Raw genomic sequence first — 14,454 nt, forward strand, 5'->3', positions numbered from 1 at the left:
AAAGACCTCGTGTGCCTCTCTGTCTGTGGCTTCCGGTGAGGGTTAACTAAAAGTGTCTGCTGCACCAGAAAAAAAGCACACACGCACCCACAAACAGGCATATATTAAAATCAGATCAAATTTGATTTGTCACATGCTTCACTAAACAGGTGAAATGCTTACTTACGGGCCCTACCTCGGCAATGCAGAGATTGAAAGAAAAGAGAAATACTCAAAAAATAATAACACAAGGAATAAATACACAATGAGTAATGATACACACACACATTACATACACACGCCTGCACACACACCACAGGCCCAGGGCAAAGGGGTAACAGTGCCCCATCCTGCTGCCTCTACAGCTGAGCAGTGACACGACAGGCCATCAGGGATCAGACAGGCAGGATGAGGCAGCAAACCACACAAAGAGCTGCTCGTTTACCCAATTTCCAAGCTACAGCAGTGTGTGTGTGTGTGTGTGTGTGTGTGTGTGTGCGCGCTCATAAGCCTATAACCAGGAGTGAGACAACACACTGGACAAGCACAGGCATCAAGTGTGTCAAGGACATAACACGTTCAAGAATTTCCAATCTCTCTCAACTAACAACCGTTGAATAGCTAGCTAGGGCAAACCTTGAAATATGACTCATAAGATTAATTAATTTCTGATAGTTTTTCTTTCCTCAGAGGGAGGAGAGCAAAACCATTACATCTAGTCATGTACTGGTGGTTGATCATAACAATGCAATGAAAATATCGCAAAATAACCGGATGATTTGTTGAGTGTAAGTTAGTGTACAGACAACATTCTGAAGATCTTGAATACAACAGCTGCATAAATGGCTAGTCAGTAGCCACCTGCAGTGACAGGACAGGGTCATTTTCTGTCAACCACATCAATGTCAATTAAGACTCATCAATTCAGCCATTACAGACCTAATTATATTGATGGATCCCTTGGCATAGGGAAACACTAATCAACAGTATGTTGTGTCTATAGATTTAACACAATTTGTCATCGGGCAAAGAGAAAAATTACGTTTTATAGCTAATCTCTATTCCACAGATTTTGCCATGAGGCTAAGAGAAAATGTTGCTATTTTAAAGCTAATTTCCTGCAATTTTGCCATGGGGCAGAGAGGAATGTGTGCAGTTTTATAGCTTATCATGCTTTTCTATACATTTTGCCATGAGGCTGAGAGATTTAGCATTTTTAAAGATTAGAGGTAAAATATCCAGTACCAGTCAAAGATTTGGACACACCTACTCATTCAAGGGTTTTTCTTTATTTTTTACTATTTTCTACATTGTAGAATAAGAGTAAGACATCAAAACTATGAAAGTGTTAAACAAATGTATATTTGAGATTCTTCAAAGTAGCCACCCTTTGCCTTGATGACAGCTTTGCACACTCTTGGCATTCTCTCAACCAGCTTTAACAGTCTTGAAGAAGTTCCCACATATGCTGAGCAATTGTTAGCTGTTTTTCCTTTACTCTGCGGTCCAACTCATCCCAAACCATCTCAATTTGGTTGAGGTTGGGTGATTGTGCAGGCTAGGTCATCTGTTGCAGCACTCCATCACCCTCCTTCTTTGTCAAATAGCCCTTACACAGCCTGGAGGTGTGTTTTGGGTCATTTTTCCTGTTGAAAAACAAATGATAGTTCCACTAAGCGCAAACCAGATGGGATGGCGTATTGTTGCAGAATGCTGTGGTAGCCATGCTGGTTAAGTGTGCCTCGAATTCTAAATAAATCACAGACATTGTCACCAACAAAGCACCGCAACACCATCACACCTCCATGCTTCACGGTGGGAACCACACATGTGGAGATCATCCATTCACCTACTCTGCATCTTACAAAGACAAAGTGGTTGAAAAATCTCAAATTTGGACTCATCAGACCAAAGGACAGATTTCCACCAGGCTAATATCCATTACGCGTGTTGCTTGGACCAAGCAAGTCTCTTCTTCTTTTTGGTGTCCTTTAGTAGTGGTTCCTTTGCATCAATTTGACCATGAAGGCCTGATTCTCGCAGTCTCCTCTGAACAGTTGATGTGGAGGTGTGTCGGATACTTGAACTCTGCGAAGCATTTATTTGGGCTGCAATTTGAGGTGCCGTTAACTAGAACTTATCCTCCGCAGCATGACAGCCAGTTTCATCATAGTGCTTGATGTTTTTTCAGACTGCACTTGAGATTCTTGAAATGATTCAGATTGAATGACCTTCATGTCTTAAAGTAATGATGGACTGTCATTTCTCTTTGCTTATTTGAGCTGTTCTTGCCATGATATGGACTTGGTCTTTTACCAAATAGGGCTATCTTCTGTATACCACCCCTACCTTGTCGCAACACAACTGATTGGCTCAAATGCATTAAGAAGGAAAGAAATTCCCCAAATGAACTTTTAACAAGGCACACCTGCTATTTGAAATGTATTCCAGGTGACTACCTCATGAAGCTGGTTGAGAGAATGCCAAGAGTGTGCAAAGCTGTCATCAAGGCAAAGGGTGGCTACTTTGAAGAATCTGACATATAAAATACATGATGATATATGATTTGTTTAACACTTTTTTGGATACTACATGACTCCATATGTGTTATTTCATAGTTTTGATGTCTTCACTATTATTCTACAATGTAGAAAATAAAGAAAACCCCTGGAAAGAGTAGTTGTGTCCAAACTTTTGACTGGTGCTGTAGGTGTGTTACCTTTTTATTTGCTCAATCTGATTGGGTGGACCTGGCTCCCCAGTGGGTGGGCCTGGCCCTCAGGCCTACCACTGCCTAAGCCCGGGGAAATTCCCTGACTGGAATCATAAATTAGATTAAGCACGCAGGTCTAATCAGAATACGGGACACATAAAATAGCATGCTGTGATTCTCCTGCCTTGTTTTCATAATTAACTATCTTTCACAACAAATAGTAATTGAGTGAGTCAATACCATTAGCAAGATCCCCAGGCAATCACTATGCTGGAATTCAATAAATCTAGCAGTCATCTTTTGCAGATTGATCAATGGTGGTAACACATTGAGCTTGAATCATTTGCATCTTGTCATCAGACTTACCTGGATGTGAACATGTGTCTGGAGACTGGAGGCTTCCATACTTAACTTAATCTCTTTATTCACAATTTCTCTGTATTAAGAGTAGGGCCCAGAGTATTTCCAAACCATTTGACCAGACCGGGGAAAACGCAGGGCACTAAGTAATGAGCAACCTACTAAGACCTTAGGATAAATGATTGATATGATAAGTGATTGTGTGGATGTTGCTAATATTTTGGCATCACAACACTGAAGTGTGAGAGGACTCCCCTATGTAAAAACCCTCAGGTTGTGAGCTCGTCACTGCAGCACCTCCCTTCACCTCCATGCCCTGTTCATGCTGTCCCACCATGCCTCTGTCTAGGGGCTCCTCCTCAGCTTATTTCTACTGAGACAGAGCTGTTGAGCAAATGTCAATCTACTGACTATTAACCAGACCACGATTATACCAAATCATAACACATAGATACCTAACCCCACTCACTAGGTGGTCCGTGGAGATCTCCACTAGAGCACTTCCATAACATTGTAGGGGTCACATTCCCATTGGACATTCCCTAGTCAATCACCTTTGGTTAATCATAGGAGAGGACCGAGTATAGGCAGCGGGTGCACTAAACCAGTGACAGGGTTGTAGAATAGATCCTTGGGTGATCATGTTCCCCTATAGGGATCTCCACTCCAGGGGCAGACTGGACATACTTCTGGCAAATGCCAGTTGGGCTGGTCCATTTTTAGACCAGATGGTCTGCCTAACATTTTTTTTTAGAAAATGATCATTAGCTGGCAAAAAAAATGGGCCAGTGTGGGGGTCTCAAGAGGAAAAATGGGCCAGTGTGGGGGTCTCAAGAGGAAAAATGGCCCGGTGTGGGGGCCTCAAGGAAAATAATGGGCAGGGGTGTTACATGCTGACCACACCACTCACGTCACGTGCGTGAGCATTGCAAAATAAATGTACACATACATGTCATTCAATCATTGCACCCACACCGCTCACGCGCGCCAATGAGCATCTGTTATTGCCAAGCGCTAAAATAGAAGTCAGTTCCATTCAGTTCCATACTGAAAGCGGTGCAAGTCCTGCCTCTCCCATCTCCTCATTGGTTTATAAATGCAGATACCCACGTGCCATCTCCTCATTGGTTATACCCACGTGGGTGATTGAAAGATGAACTGAGGTCAGTCGGTCATGGTAATACACCTATGAAAGTTAGATGCCAACTGCCATATAAAGTCCAAAGAAGAAAAAGCCTGGAAAGAGGAGAGATGACTAGAAACGATTCGGTTGACCATTTTATGTGTGGATTAATTGTCGGAGTAGAGGACCTTGTGCATTTCAGGTAAAATAACAACTCAACGTTTATATCCCAGGACAAATTATCTAGCAACAGCAAGAGTCCGGTTTGGGTATGGTGTTAGAAATGCCAGGGACGATTTTTGGTCCCAGCTCCTCTCATGCTCCCAAGTGGCGCAGCAGTCTAAGGCACTACATCTCAGTGCTAGAGGCATCACTACAGACTTTGGTTCAATTCCAGGCTGTATCACAACCAGCCGTGATTGGGAGTCCCATAGGGCAGCGCACAATTGGCCCAGTGTCGTTAGGGTTTGGCGGTGTAGGCTGTCATTGTAAATAAGAGTTTGTTCTTAACTGACTTGCTGTCACGATTGTCGTATGAAGCGGACCAAAGCGCATCGTGATATGAATGCATTCTTTTATTGAATGACGAAAAACACGACGTAAACTGAACAAGCTAACAAAACAACGTGACTGCTAATGAAACATAGTGCTAACATGCAACTAGACATAGACAATCACCCACAAACCAACAGTGAAACCCAGGCTACCTAAGTATGATTCTCAATCAGAGACAACTAATGACACCTGCCTCTGATTGAGAACCATACTAGGCCGAAACATAGAAATCCCCAAAATCATAGAAAAACAAACATAGACTGCCCACCCCAACTCACGCCCTGACCATAGTAAATAATGACAAAACAAAGGAAATAAAGGTCAGAACGTGACACTTGCCTAGTTAAATAAAGGTTCCATTAATAAAAAAATGAAAAATGTAATCCCTCCATATGTTTTCAGCTCTCCTCAGACTTGAAGTGAAGAACCCTTTCACCAGAGACAAGCATCTCATGGATTCCAATAAGAGATGGGATTAAGAGCAATATTTCATTACTCTGTTCAGCAGAAGGCTGAGCTTAAAAAAACCTCACCTCTGATCTCCAAACAGCACGAGAGTGCAACGTTTATTCAAGTTCTTTGCTAAAGCGACCTGACAGTAAAATATGACACGTTGACATTTTTATAATTAAAATTCATGGCGTCATTTGGGTGAGGACACGGTTCAATGGTAAATGAAAAAAAAACTTCACAGAAAATAATGAATTGGGGCTGTTGGAAGAGAACGGGACTGGCGGCTGAGCAGCCAAGATCCTCACAGTTAATCAGCGAGATTGATTCTCTCAACATCGCGAGGCAGAGTTCTCCTTTACCACTACATTAATGGCAGAAGTCTTTGGGTTCTCATCACAGTGAGTGCACTTTGGGAATGGCTCCAAAGTATATCTTTCTTATCTCGTATGGGGCTGTCTCTGCAAGTTACCATATTCATGTTGTTGAATTACAACCAAAAAGTGAACCATGGATCCTACTCAAGAATAAAGACTAAAGAGAAGTCAACGGGTGATTTGACATGACTATATTTTCAATATTCTAAACTGAAAAGCACAGGGTTGTCTGAGATGGGTGTGGATATGTCTTTACTTCAAGGGCACTTTGACACAACTAAAAGTGACACCAAAGAGCACAGACCATTATTCCCTGAAAACACCTTGGCACTGGCAGGGATTCAAATCTCCAGGAAATGACAGACCCTGATCTGCAAGGACAACAGCATCACCTCAAGAGATATTCTTTCATGAAAAACTGGTAGATGAATGTAACCATAGGAGAAGGTTGGGTTGGCATACCTGAGGGGTACTACATTGTCTTATACCACGCTAGTGTCACATTTAGACCACATTCCCTGGAGTTAAACCCTTGCTTGAACCTAGTCAAGCAACAATATGAAAGCATTTTCATATCATCATTTTAATGTAGTATAGCTTGCCAAAAATATCTTCATTATTAAGCCTTGGAAAGTGAGCCATTGGGACTACAGAAATAAGATATAGGAAACTTGGCTGATAGCAAATTATTCTGATAACGTTAGGGCATGTATGAAAAATAGCGATCAGCTGAGATGTTTCAGTTGGCTTCAACAAAGAAAGACTCCCTTTGACCTAGAGTGTCAGACATCTCTAAAGCAGAGGACATACTGGACAGGGATGCCTAAAAAGTAAGTAAGACAGTTGCCATGGGATTGTTGTGGTTTACTGCTTAAGGAAAGGCCAGACACTTTCAAGCTCACCAGTTAATCACTCAATGCTTTAGCCAATGCAGAGGACATAAAGTGCAGCCACACATACCAAAAGATAGATAGGAGATTCACAGGAAAGCAGTGGAAGTTAATCTGAGAAGAACACGTTCTCATATGTCCATTCTATTTTCACCAACATAACTGAGTTGGATGTCAGAATTAGGATGTCAGAATTAGGATGTCAGACTACTTTTTAAAGGTAACCTATACAGCAATACCCGATGAGAAAGTACATTTTAAGCTTGTGAATAATAAATTGAATGATGGTGTCAGTATTTTGGTAAGACACACTGCTGTTAATTTGGTGCTAAAATAAGTAACACAGTCAACCATCTACAGTATATCATGTGGCATTTGACACCACCGATAAGGATTTCAGGCTTCTTCCTCTTCATATACTTTCATAATTGAGAAATGTATTCAATAACATCTGTCCCAGATACAATATATTGAAACTATCTGCCACCTTCTGTGAGTGGCACAATGAGGTGTGAGGGGGTCTAGTAACAGATGTGCACTGAACGCACTCTCACCCTCACCTCCTTTTGCCGGAACATTATAAGACAATAAATACTCCTGCTGGTCATGTCAGTGAAACAGATGGCTATGGGTTATTTCTCTATCCATGCTATGTGGACGTGGCCTCACAAACAGAGGAGTCCAGGTCCCACCAAGCATGAGCAGGAGGATATGGGGCTCACCAAGCTGAAAAAAAGGAGGGAACTGTATGACAGCCCGATGCTTGTTTGCAGAGGGGGTGCACCTCATGTCTCTTTACTTCCTATGCATACAATGAGGGTCAATGCAATGTGTCAGAAATGACAGAATGTTGGACGGGGGAGTTTTGAGTGGGCTTGCTAATATGAGAATAGACAGCATCTAGATTCTACGCAGGGTTAACAGCATGCTTAGGTCACATCGACCAGGAATAGAAATGTATCCCGTAAACAGGCATCCGGTGACCATGACAAAATGAAAAGGGATCACTACAGTGTCATAGTCGGGGATTTGGCTAGAGGTTTCACCCTTGTATGTTTTTCTGTCTGTAAATTGAACTCAGGTGGATGAGGAAGTTCAGTGGAATAAACAATAAACAATACTATTGCAGAAATATGAGATAAAAGTCATCTTCAAAGTTGACAAATATATATTATATATTATATATTACAAACAAAACAAAATCACATATTTTGTGCGGAACCAGCGTGATGTATTGCCATTACTCAATATTAATACAAAATATCAATGTTATTTTACTGGTGCAATGGTTCAGGTCCATAATATTTTTGACAATATACGTTATTGAGAATACTTTGTATCATATATGCATGATTCGAGATTAGGGTCAAATGTATCATTTGGATGTTACAATGTAATACCTGCTGTATAACGTCACCCATCTACTATAGCGAATCAAGCGACTCGCTTTCGGTTTGTGGGCCTTAATTGATGTTTAAGCAATTGCAAAAAAAATGTAGATACAACACACAGTTGAAACACACTACAGCATACACATTATCTTTAATTCTGAAGAAAAGCTTACTTTAAATCCAAATGAAAGTCCTCTTGCCCTCCGCTGTTAACATCGCAGCTGCTCCTTTAAAACGAGCCACGTGTTTTTCCTGAACGGCAAATGATTGTTGAAGAACAGAAAGCTTTAATGCGTGCTTGTCTTGACGATTCTTTTGTTTATGATAATATTTATAAGTATTCTTCCACAGGCTACTCATATAGTTTTACGTTATGTTTTCACAAAGAGCGCTCTCCACCTGCCTTCTAGTGGAGCCAGCAGAAAAAAATAGTTAATTCAACGCGTAGGGATGCAATCCATTTCAGTTAAATATTTTGCGTTACAATTCGTTGTCTATTGTTCCTTCCAACGCAGCCTCGTGTATTGCCCGATTTCACAGTCAGTCACTAACTATCGCAGTAGGCTACACGCGCATGATTGTTTCAACGTGACTCCTGGCAGCGGGAGAGATGGTTGGTGTTGAAACCGCAGCTGTCTCCGACAGGCTCAAACTAATATCCACACCAGATAGAAAGAGAAAAGGGGTTGGTGTAGTGTAGGGAGGGGGGGCAGGGGGGGGCAGTAACCCTGAGTCAGAGCTCCTTTGTGCAATCCCAAATCTGTCTCGTCTGAATCAACCTCACCCATTTCCTCCAATAGTAGTTGTGTATCCTCTGAGTCTGTCTGACTGTCTACCAGGTTAGTCATGGCATGACTTTCTGTTTATGATACACTATATGGCCAAAAGTATGTGGACACCTGATGTTGGAACAGAGCTGTTGGGACTTGCTTCCATTCAGCCACAAGAGCACTAGGGAGGTCGGGCACTAATGCTGGGCGATTAGGCCTGGCTCGCAGTCGGCGTTCCAATTCATCCCAAAGGTGTTTGGTTGGGTTGAAGTCAGGTCTCTGTGCAGGCCAGACAAGTTCTTCCACACAGATCTCGACAAACCCTTTCTATATGGACCTCTGCTTTGTGCATGGGGGCATTGTCATGCTGAAACAGGAAAGGGCCTTCCAACAAAGTTGGGAAGCACAGAATCATCTAGAATGTCATTGTATGTTGTAGCGTTAAGATTTCCCTTCCCAGGAATTAAGGGGCCTAACCCGAACCATTATAAACAGCCTCAAACCATTATTCCTCAAAAAAGTATTTAGTCAGCCACTAATTGTGCAAGTTCTCCCACTTAAAAAGATGAGAGAGGCCTGTAATTTTCATCATAGGTACACTTCAACTATGACAGACAAAAATAGAAAAAAAATCCAGGATTTTTAATGAATTCATTTGCAAATTATGGTGGAAAATAAGTATTAGGTCATTAACAAAAGTTTCTCTCAATACTTTGTTATATACCCTTTGTTGGCAATGACAGAGGTCAAACGTTTTCTGTAAGTCTTCACAAGGTTTTCACACACTGTTGCTGGTATTTTGGCCCATTCCTCCATGCAGATCTCCTCTAGAGCAGTGATGTTTTGGAGCTGTTGCTGGGCAACACGGACTTTCAACTCCCTCCAAAGATTTTCTATGGGGTTGAGATCTGGAGACTGGCTAGGCCACTCCAGGACCTTGAAATGCTTCTTACAAAGCCACTCCTTCGTTGCCCGGGCGGTGTGTTTGGGATCATTGTCATGCTGAAACCCCCAGCCACGTTTCATCTTCAATGCCCTTGCTGATGGAAGGAGGTTTTCACTCAAAATCTCACGATACATGGCCCCGTTCATTCTTTCCTTTACACGGATCAGTCGTGTAAACCTCTGAGACTATCACAGTGCAGGTGCATTTATACGGAGACTTGATTACACACAGGTGGATTGTATTTATCATCATTAGTCATTTAGGTCAACATTGGATCATTCAGAGATCCTCATTGAACTTCTGGAGAGAGTTTGCTGCACTGAAAGTAAAGGGGCTGAATAATTTTGCACGCCCAATTTTTCAGTTTTTGATTTGTTAAAAAAGTTTGAAATATCCAATAAATGTCGTTCCACTTCATGATTGTGTCCCACTTGTTGTTGATTCTTCACAAAAAATACAGTTTTATATCTTTATGTTTGAAGCCTGAAATGTGGCAAAAGGTCGCAAAGTTCAAGGGGGCTGAATACTTTCGCAAGGCACTGTATATATAGATATAATATAGAAATACAATTATTCCCTCAAAAATCATTATTTCACCTTTCACCCCCAGGGGTAGAAGGGGATCTGTTGGAGTAAGAGGTGTGGAATAAAAATAGCCATATCCCCGCTTGGATTTACAAGACAATCCAGGTTGGGGGACACCACGAGATAGCCAGTGTTATCATTAGCCTCCAACTGTTAGCTCTCTTGTTACTATCTAAAAATTGAATGAGTTAGTTTATGACTACCAAATTGCTGTGATTCTATGGAGCCAAGAAGCTGCTGAGATAATGTAAGTACTGTGACTAATGTCAGAGAGGAAGGGCCTGGGAGGGGAGGGCCTGTTCCTTTAGCATAAATTCTGAAATCCTGGTGAAAGAATGTGATGTATTGAAAATCAAGTGGTTTCCTCCCAATGGAACAATATTGTTTTATTTAACCTTTATTTCACTAGGCAAGTTACAAATTCTTATTTACATTGATGGCCTACCCAGGCCAAACCCTAACGATGCTGGGCCAATTGTGAGCCCAGCACCATCCGTCCATGTATATACTGTACATATTAGGTACCAGTCAAAACTTTGGACACATCTACTCATTATAGGGTTTTTCTTTATTTTTACTATTTTCCAAATTGTGGAATAATAGTGAAGACATCAAAACTAGGAAATAACACATGGAATTTTATTTAATTTAATTAGGCAAGTCAGTTCTTATTTACAATGCGGGGCTAGGAATACAAATAAATAAAATAAAAATATAGGCCAAAACACACATCACGACAAGAGAGATCACACAACACTACATAAAGAGAGACCTAAGACATCATGTACTAACCAAAAAAGTGTTAAACAAATCAGAATATATTTTATATTTGAGATTCTTCAAAGTAGTCACCCTTTGCCTTCATGACAGCTTTGCACACTCTTGGCATTCTCTCAACCAGCTTCATGAGGTAGTCACCTGGTATGCATTTCAATTAACAGGTGTGTCTTGTTAAAAGTTGATTTGTGGAATTTCTTTCCTTCTTAATGTGTTTGAGCAAATCAGTTGTTTTGTGACAAGGTAGTGGTGGTATACAGAAGATAGCCCTATTTTGTAAAAGACCAAGTCCATATTATGGCAAGAACAGCTCAAATAAGCAAATAGAAACAACAGTACATCATTACTTTAAGACATGAAGGTCAGTCAATATGGAAAATTTCAAGAACTTTGAAAGTTTCTTCAAGTGCATTTGCAAAAAACATTAAGCGCTATGATGAAACTGGCTCTCATGAGGACCGCCACAGGAAAGGAAGATCCAGAGTTACCTCTGCTGCAGAGGATAAGTTCATTACAGTTACCAGCCTTAGAAATTGCAGCCCAAATAAATGCTTCACAGAATTCAAGTAACAGATGCATCTCAACATCAACTGTTCAGAGGAGACTGCGTGAATCAGGCCTTCATGGTCAAATTGCTGCAAAGGAACCACTACTAATGAACCCCAATAATAAGTAGAGACTTGCTTAGGCCAAGAAACATGAGCAATCGACATTAGACCAGTGGACATCTGTCCTTTGTTCTGATGAGTCCAAATTTGAGATTGGAGGAGGAATTGTGATGGTGTGGGGGTGCTTTGCTGGTGACACTGTCGTGATTTATTTAGAATTCAAGGCACACCTAACCAGCATGGCTACCACAGCATTCTGCAGCGATACGCCATCCCATCTGGTTTGCGCTTAGTTAGTGGGACTATCATTTGTTTTTCAACAGGACAATGACCCAAAACATCTTCAGACTGTGTTAGGGTTATTTGACCAAGAAGGAGAGTGATAGAGTGCTGCATTAGATGACCTGGTCTCAACAATCACCTGACATCAACCCAATTGAGATGGTTTGGGATGAGTTGGACCGCAGAGTGAGCGAAAAGAAGTGAACAAGTGCTCAGCATATGTGGGAACTCCTTCAGGACTGTTGGAAAAGCATTCCAGGTGAAGCTGGTTGAGAGAATGCCAAGAGTGTGCAAAGCTGTCGTCAATGCAAAGGGTAGCTACTTTGAAGAACCTCAAATATAAAATATATTTTGATTTGTTTAACACTTTTTTGGTTACTACATGATTCCATATGCGTTATTTTGACTTGACAGAGAGAACTTATTGCGAAGGGGAGTGACTCGTGATACATCAGAGAGAGTGTACTTTGTTATAAAATACAGCAGATAACATTCAAATAATAATTAAAAACAATTGGGGAATCATCCAAAGTGATACTCTACCACGCCGAGTCTTCCCAGAGCCACCAGTCATAAGCTTTAATAGATGTCCTACACTAAATGACAAATTAGTCCACAGCTATCTTCCTGGTGACTCTCAAAAAACTTGGCTAGACCACAAACCCAGGGGCTCTTTTAAATGCAACCATTGAAGAAATATTGTACAGAAAAAAAAACTTTTAGTTGACACAGCTTCTAAAATGGAGTATCAGGTCAAGCATTTCATTAACTGCAAAACCACTCATGTCATATACAGATTGGAATGTCCACAGAGCAAGGTGTTCTACATTGGACGAACAAAGAGACGCCTACAAGACCGCTTAGCGGAACACAAGTACGCCATACGGGTAGGTAATGAAGACCATCTTGAACAGCTAAACCAGAGGGAAAGTTCTTGGATTTACAAACTGCAGCCCACTAAGTACCCTGGTTTAAATGAAGATATGGATTTACAAACTGCAGCCCACTAAGTACCCTGGTTTAAATGAAGATATGGATTTACAAACTACAGGCCACTAAGTACCCTGGTTTAAATGAAGATATGGATTTACAAACTTCAGGCCACTAAGTACCCTGGTTTAAATGAAGATATGGATTTACAAACTTCAGGCCACTAAGTACCCTGGTTTAAATGAAGATATGGATTTACAAACTGCAGCCCACTAAGTACCCTGGTTTAAATGAAGATATGGATTTACAAACTTCAGGCCACTAAGTACCCTGGTTTAAATGAAGATATGGATTTACAAACTGCAGCCCACTAAGTACCCTGGTTTAAATGAAGATATGGATTTAATAACTTCAGGCCACTAAGTACCCTGGATTAAATGAAGATATGGATTTACAAACTTCAGGCCACTAAGTACCCTGGTTTAAATGAAGATATGGATTTACAAACTTCAGGCCACTAAATACCCTGGTTTAAATGAAGATATGGATTTACAAACTTCAGGCCACTAAGTACCCTGGTTTAAATGAATATATGGATTTACAAACTGCAGCCCACTAAGTACCCTGGTTTAAATGAAGATATGGATTTACAAATTGCAGCCCACTAAGTACCCTGGTTTAAATGAAGATATGGATTTACAAACTGCAGCCCACTAAGTACCCTGGTTTAAATGAAGATATGGATTTACAAACTGCAGCCCACTAAGTACCCTGGTTTAAATGAAGATATGGATTTCTTACCTTTCCTATAGGGTTGTGATAGGTCTATTTATTGTCCTCTAGTGGACATTTTGCTCCGTTGCCCTCAGCTATGTTTAGACGGTTGTTGTCCATGTTTACTGTGTTCTAGTGTACTATGGAATAGATTGCTTTCCTATTCTTGGCATTTTTCCTAGTTTCCCTTCCTCCTATTTTTTTATACGCATTATTTCATTGTTTGATGTCTTCACTATTATTCTACAATGTAGAAAATAGTAAAAATTAAGAAAAACCCTTAAATGAGTAGGGGTGTCCCAATGTTTGACTGGTACTGTATATAAAGTATATATATAGTAAACAAATACTCCTTTCCATTGAGGTTCATTTCAACGAGTCAGTTTGTTTGTAAGGAGCCATACCTTGTGACAGGCGGACCGGTTTGGTGACAGGAAGCCCGTCTGTGGCACACTGGTTCCCACAGGGGTGGAGAGTGATGATCCCTGCCCGGTTCTCTATGTAGCAGTGCTGGGCGGCAACTCCTGGGCCCTGGATGCTGATGTCCATCGCCCCATGGCCCAACGTGGTCCTGCCTTCAGGAGCAACACCCAGAAGAGTGTGAGAAAAATATGGACACTGTAACTGAGAGATTCTAGCCTGGTGGTAGCCTGATCTGTTCATACAATAAAAGGAGTCGGCTAAAGAAGTACTAAAATATTACTGCCAGGCTAGAATGATCCCTCAATGTTCATAGAAGCAGTCTCATCAAACTTTGTTGCCAAGAGAAGAATGTGGCTGTATGTCGACTGTGGTTGTTTGTGACTGTAAATTGAACCTCAACTACAGTGTTTTACTTAATGTGTTCAACGTCCATGTTGTTACTGTATAATGACAAAGTTACCTATTAATTAAGTGACAGAACAACTTGGAAGAGAAGTGAAACCCTGAAAATAAGTGAATGA

At 41.0% G+C, this 14,454-nt stretch overlaps 1 protein-coding gene across 50 annotated transcripts in view; it reads right to left on the minus strand.

The window, feature by feature from the left end:
* LOC110503778 (pleckstrin homology-like domain family B member 1) overlaps positions 1-14,454 on the minus strand; it is a 93,676-nt gene that overhangs the window by 54,930 nt on the left and 24,292 nt on the right. For 31 of the 50 annotated variants that reach the window (XM_090218363.1, XM_090218356.1, XM_090218353.1 and 28 more), the window contains exon 4: positions 13,915-14,085. In XM_090218363.1, coding sequence (XP_090074489.1) covers positions 13,915-14,085 — 171 coding nt within the window. Of the gene's footprint in view, positions 1-8,011; positions 8,687-13,914; positions 14,086-14,454 lie in introns of those variants that run through there. The other 19 variants (XM_090218382.1, XM_090218379.1, XM_090218377.1 and 16 more) reach the window with 2 other exon arrangements.

The sequence above is a fragment of the Oncorhynchus mykiss genome, chromosome 24 (assembly GCF_057628025.1).
Source record: "Oncorhynchus mykiss isolate SJ-2025 chromosome 24, ASM5762802v1, whole genome shotgun sequence".
Lineage (NCBI taxonomy): Eukaryota > Metazoa > Chordata > Actinopteri > Salmoniformes > Salmonidae > Oncorhynchus > Oncorhynchus mykiss.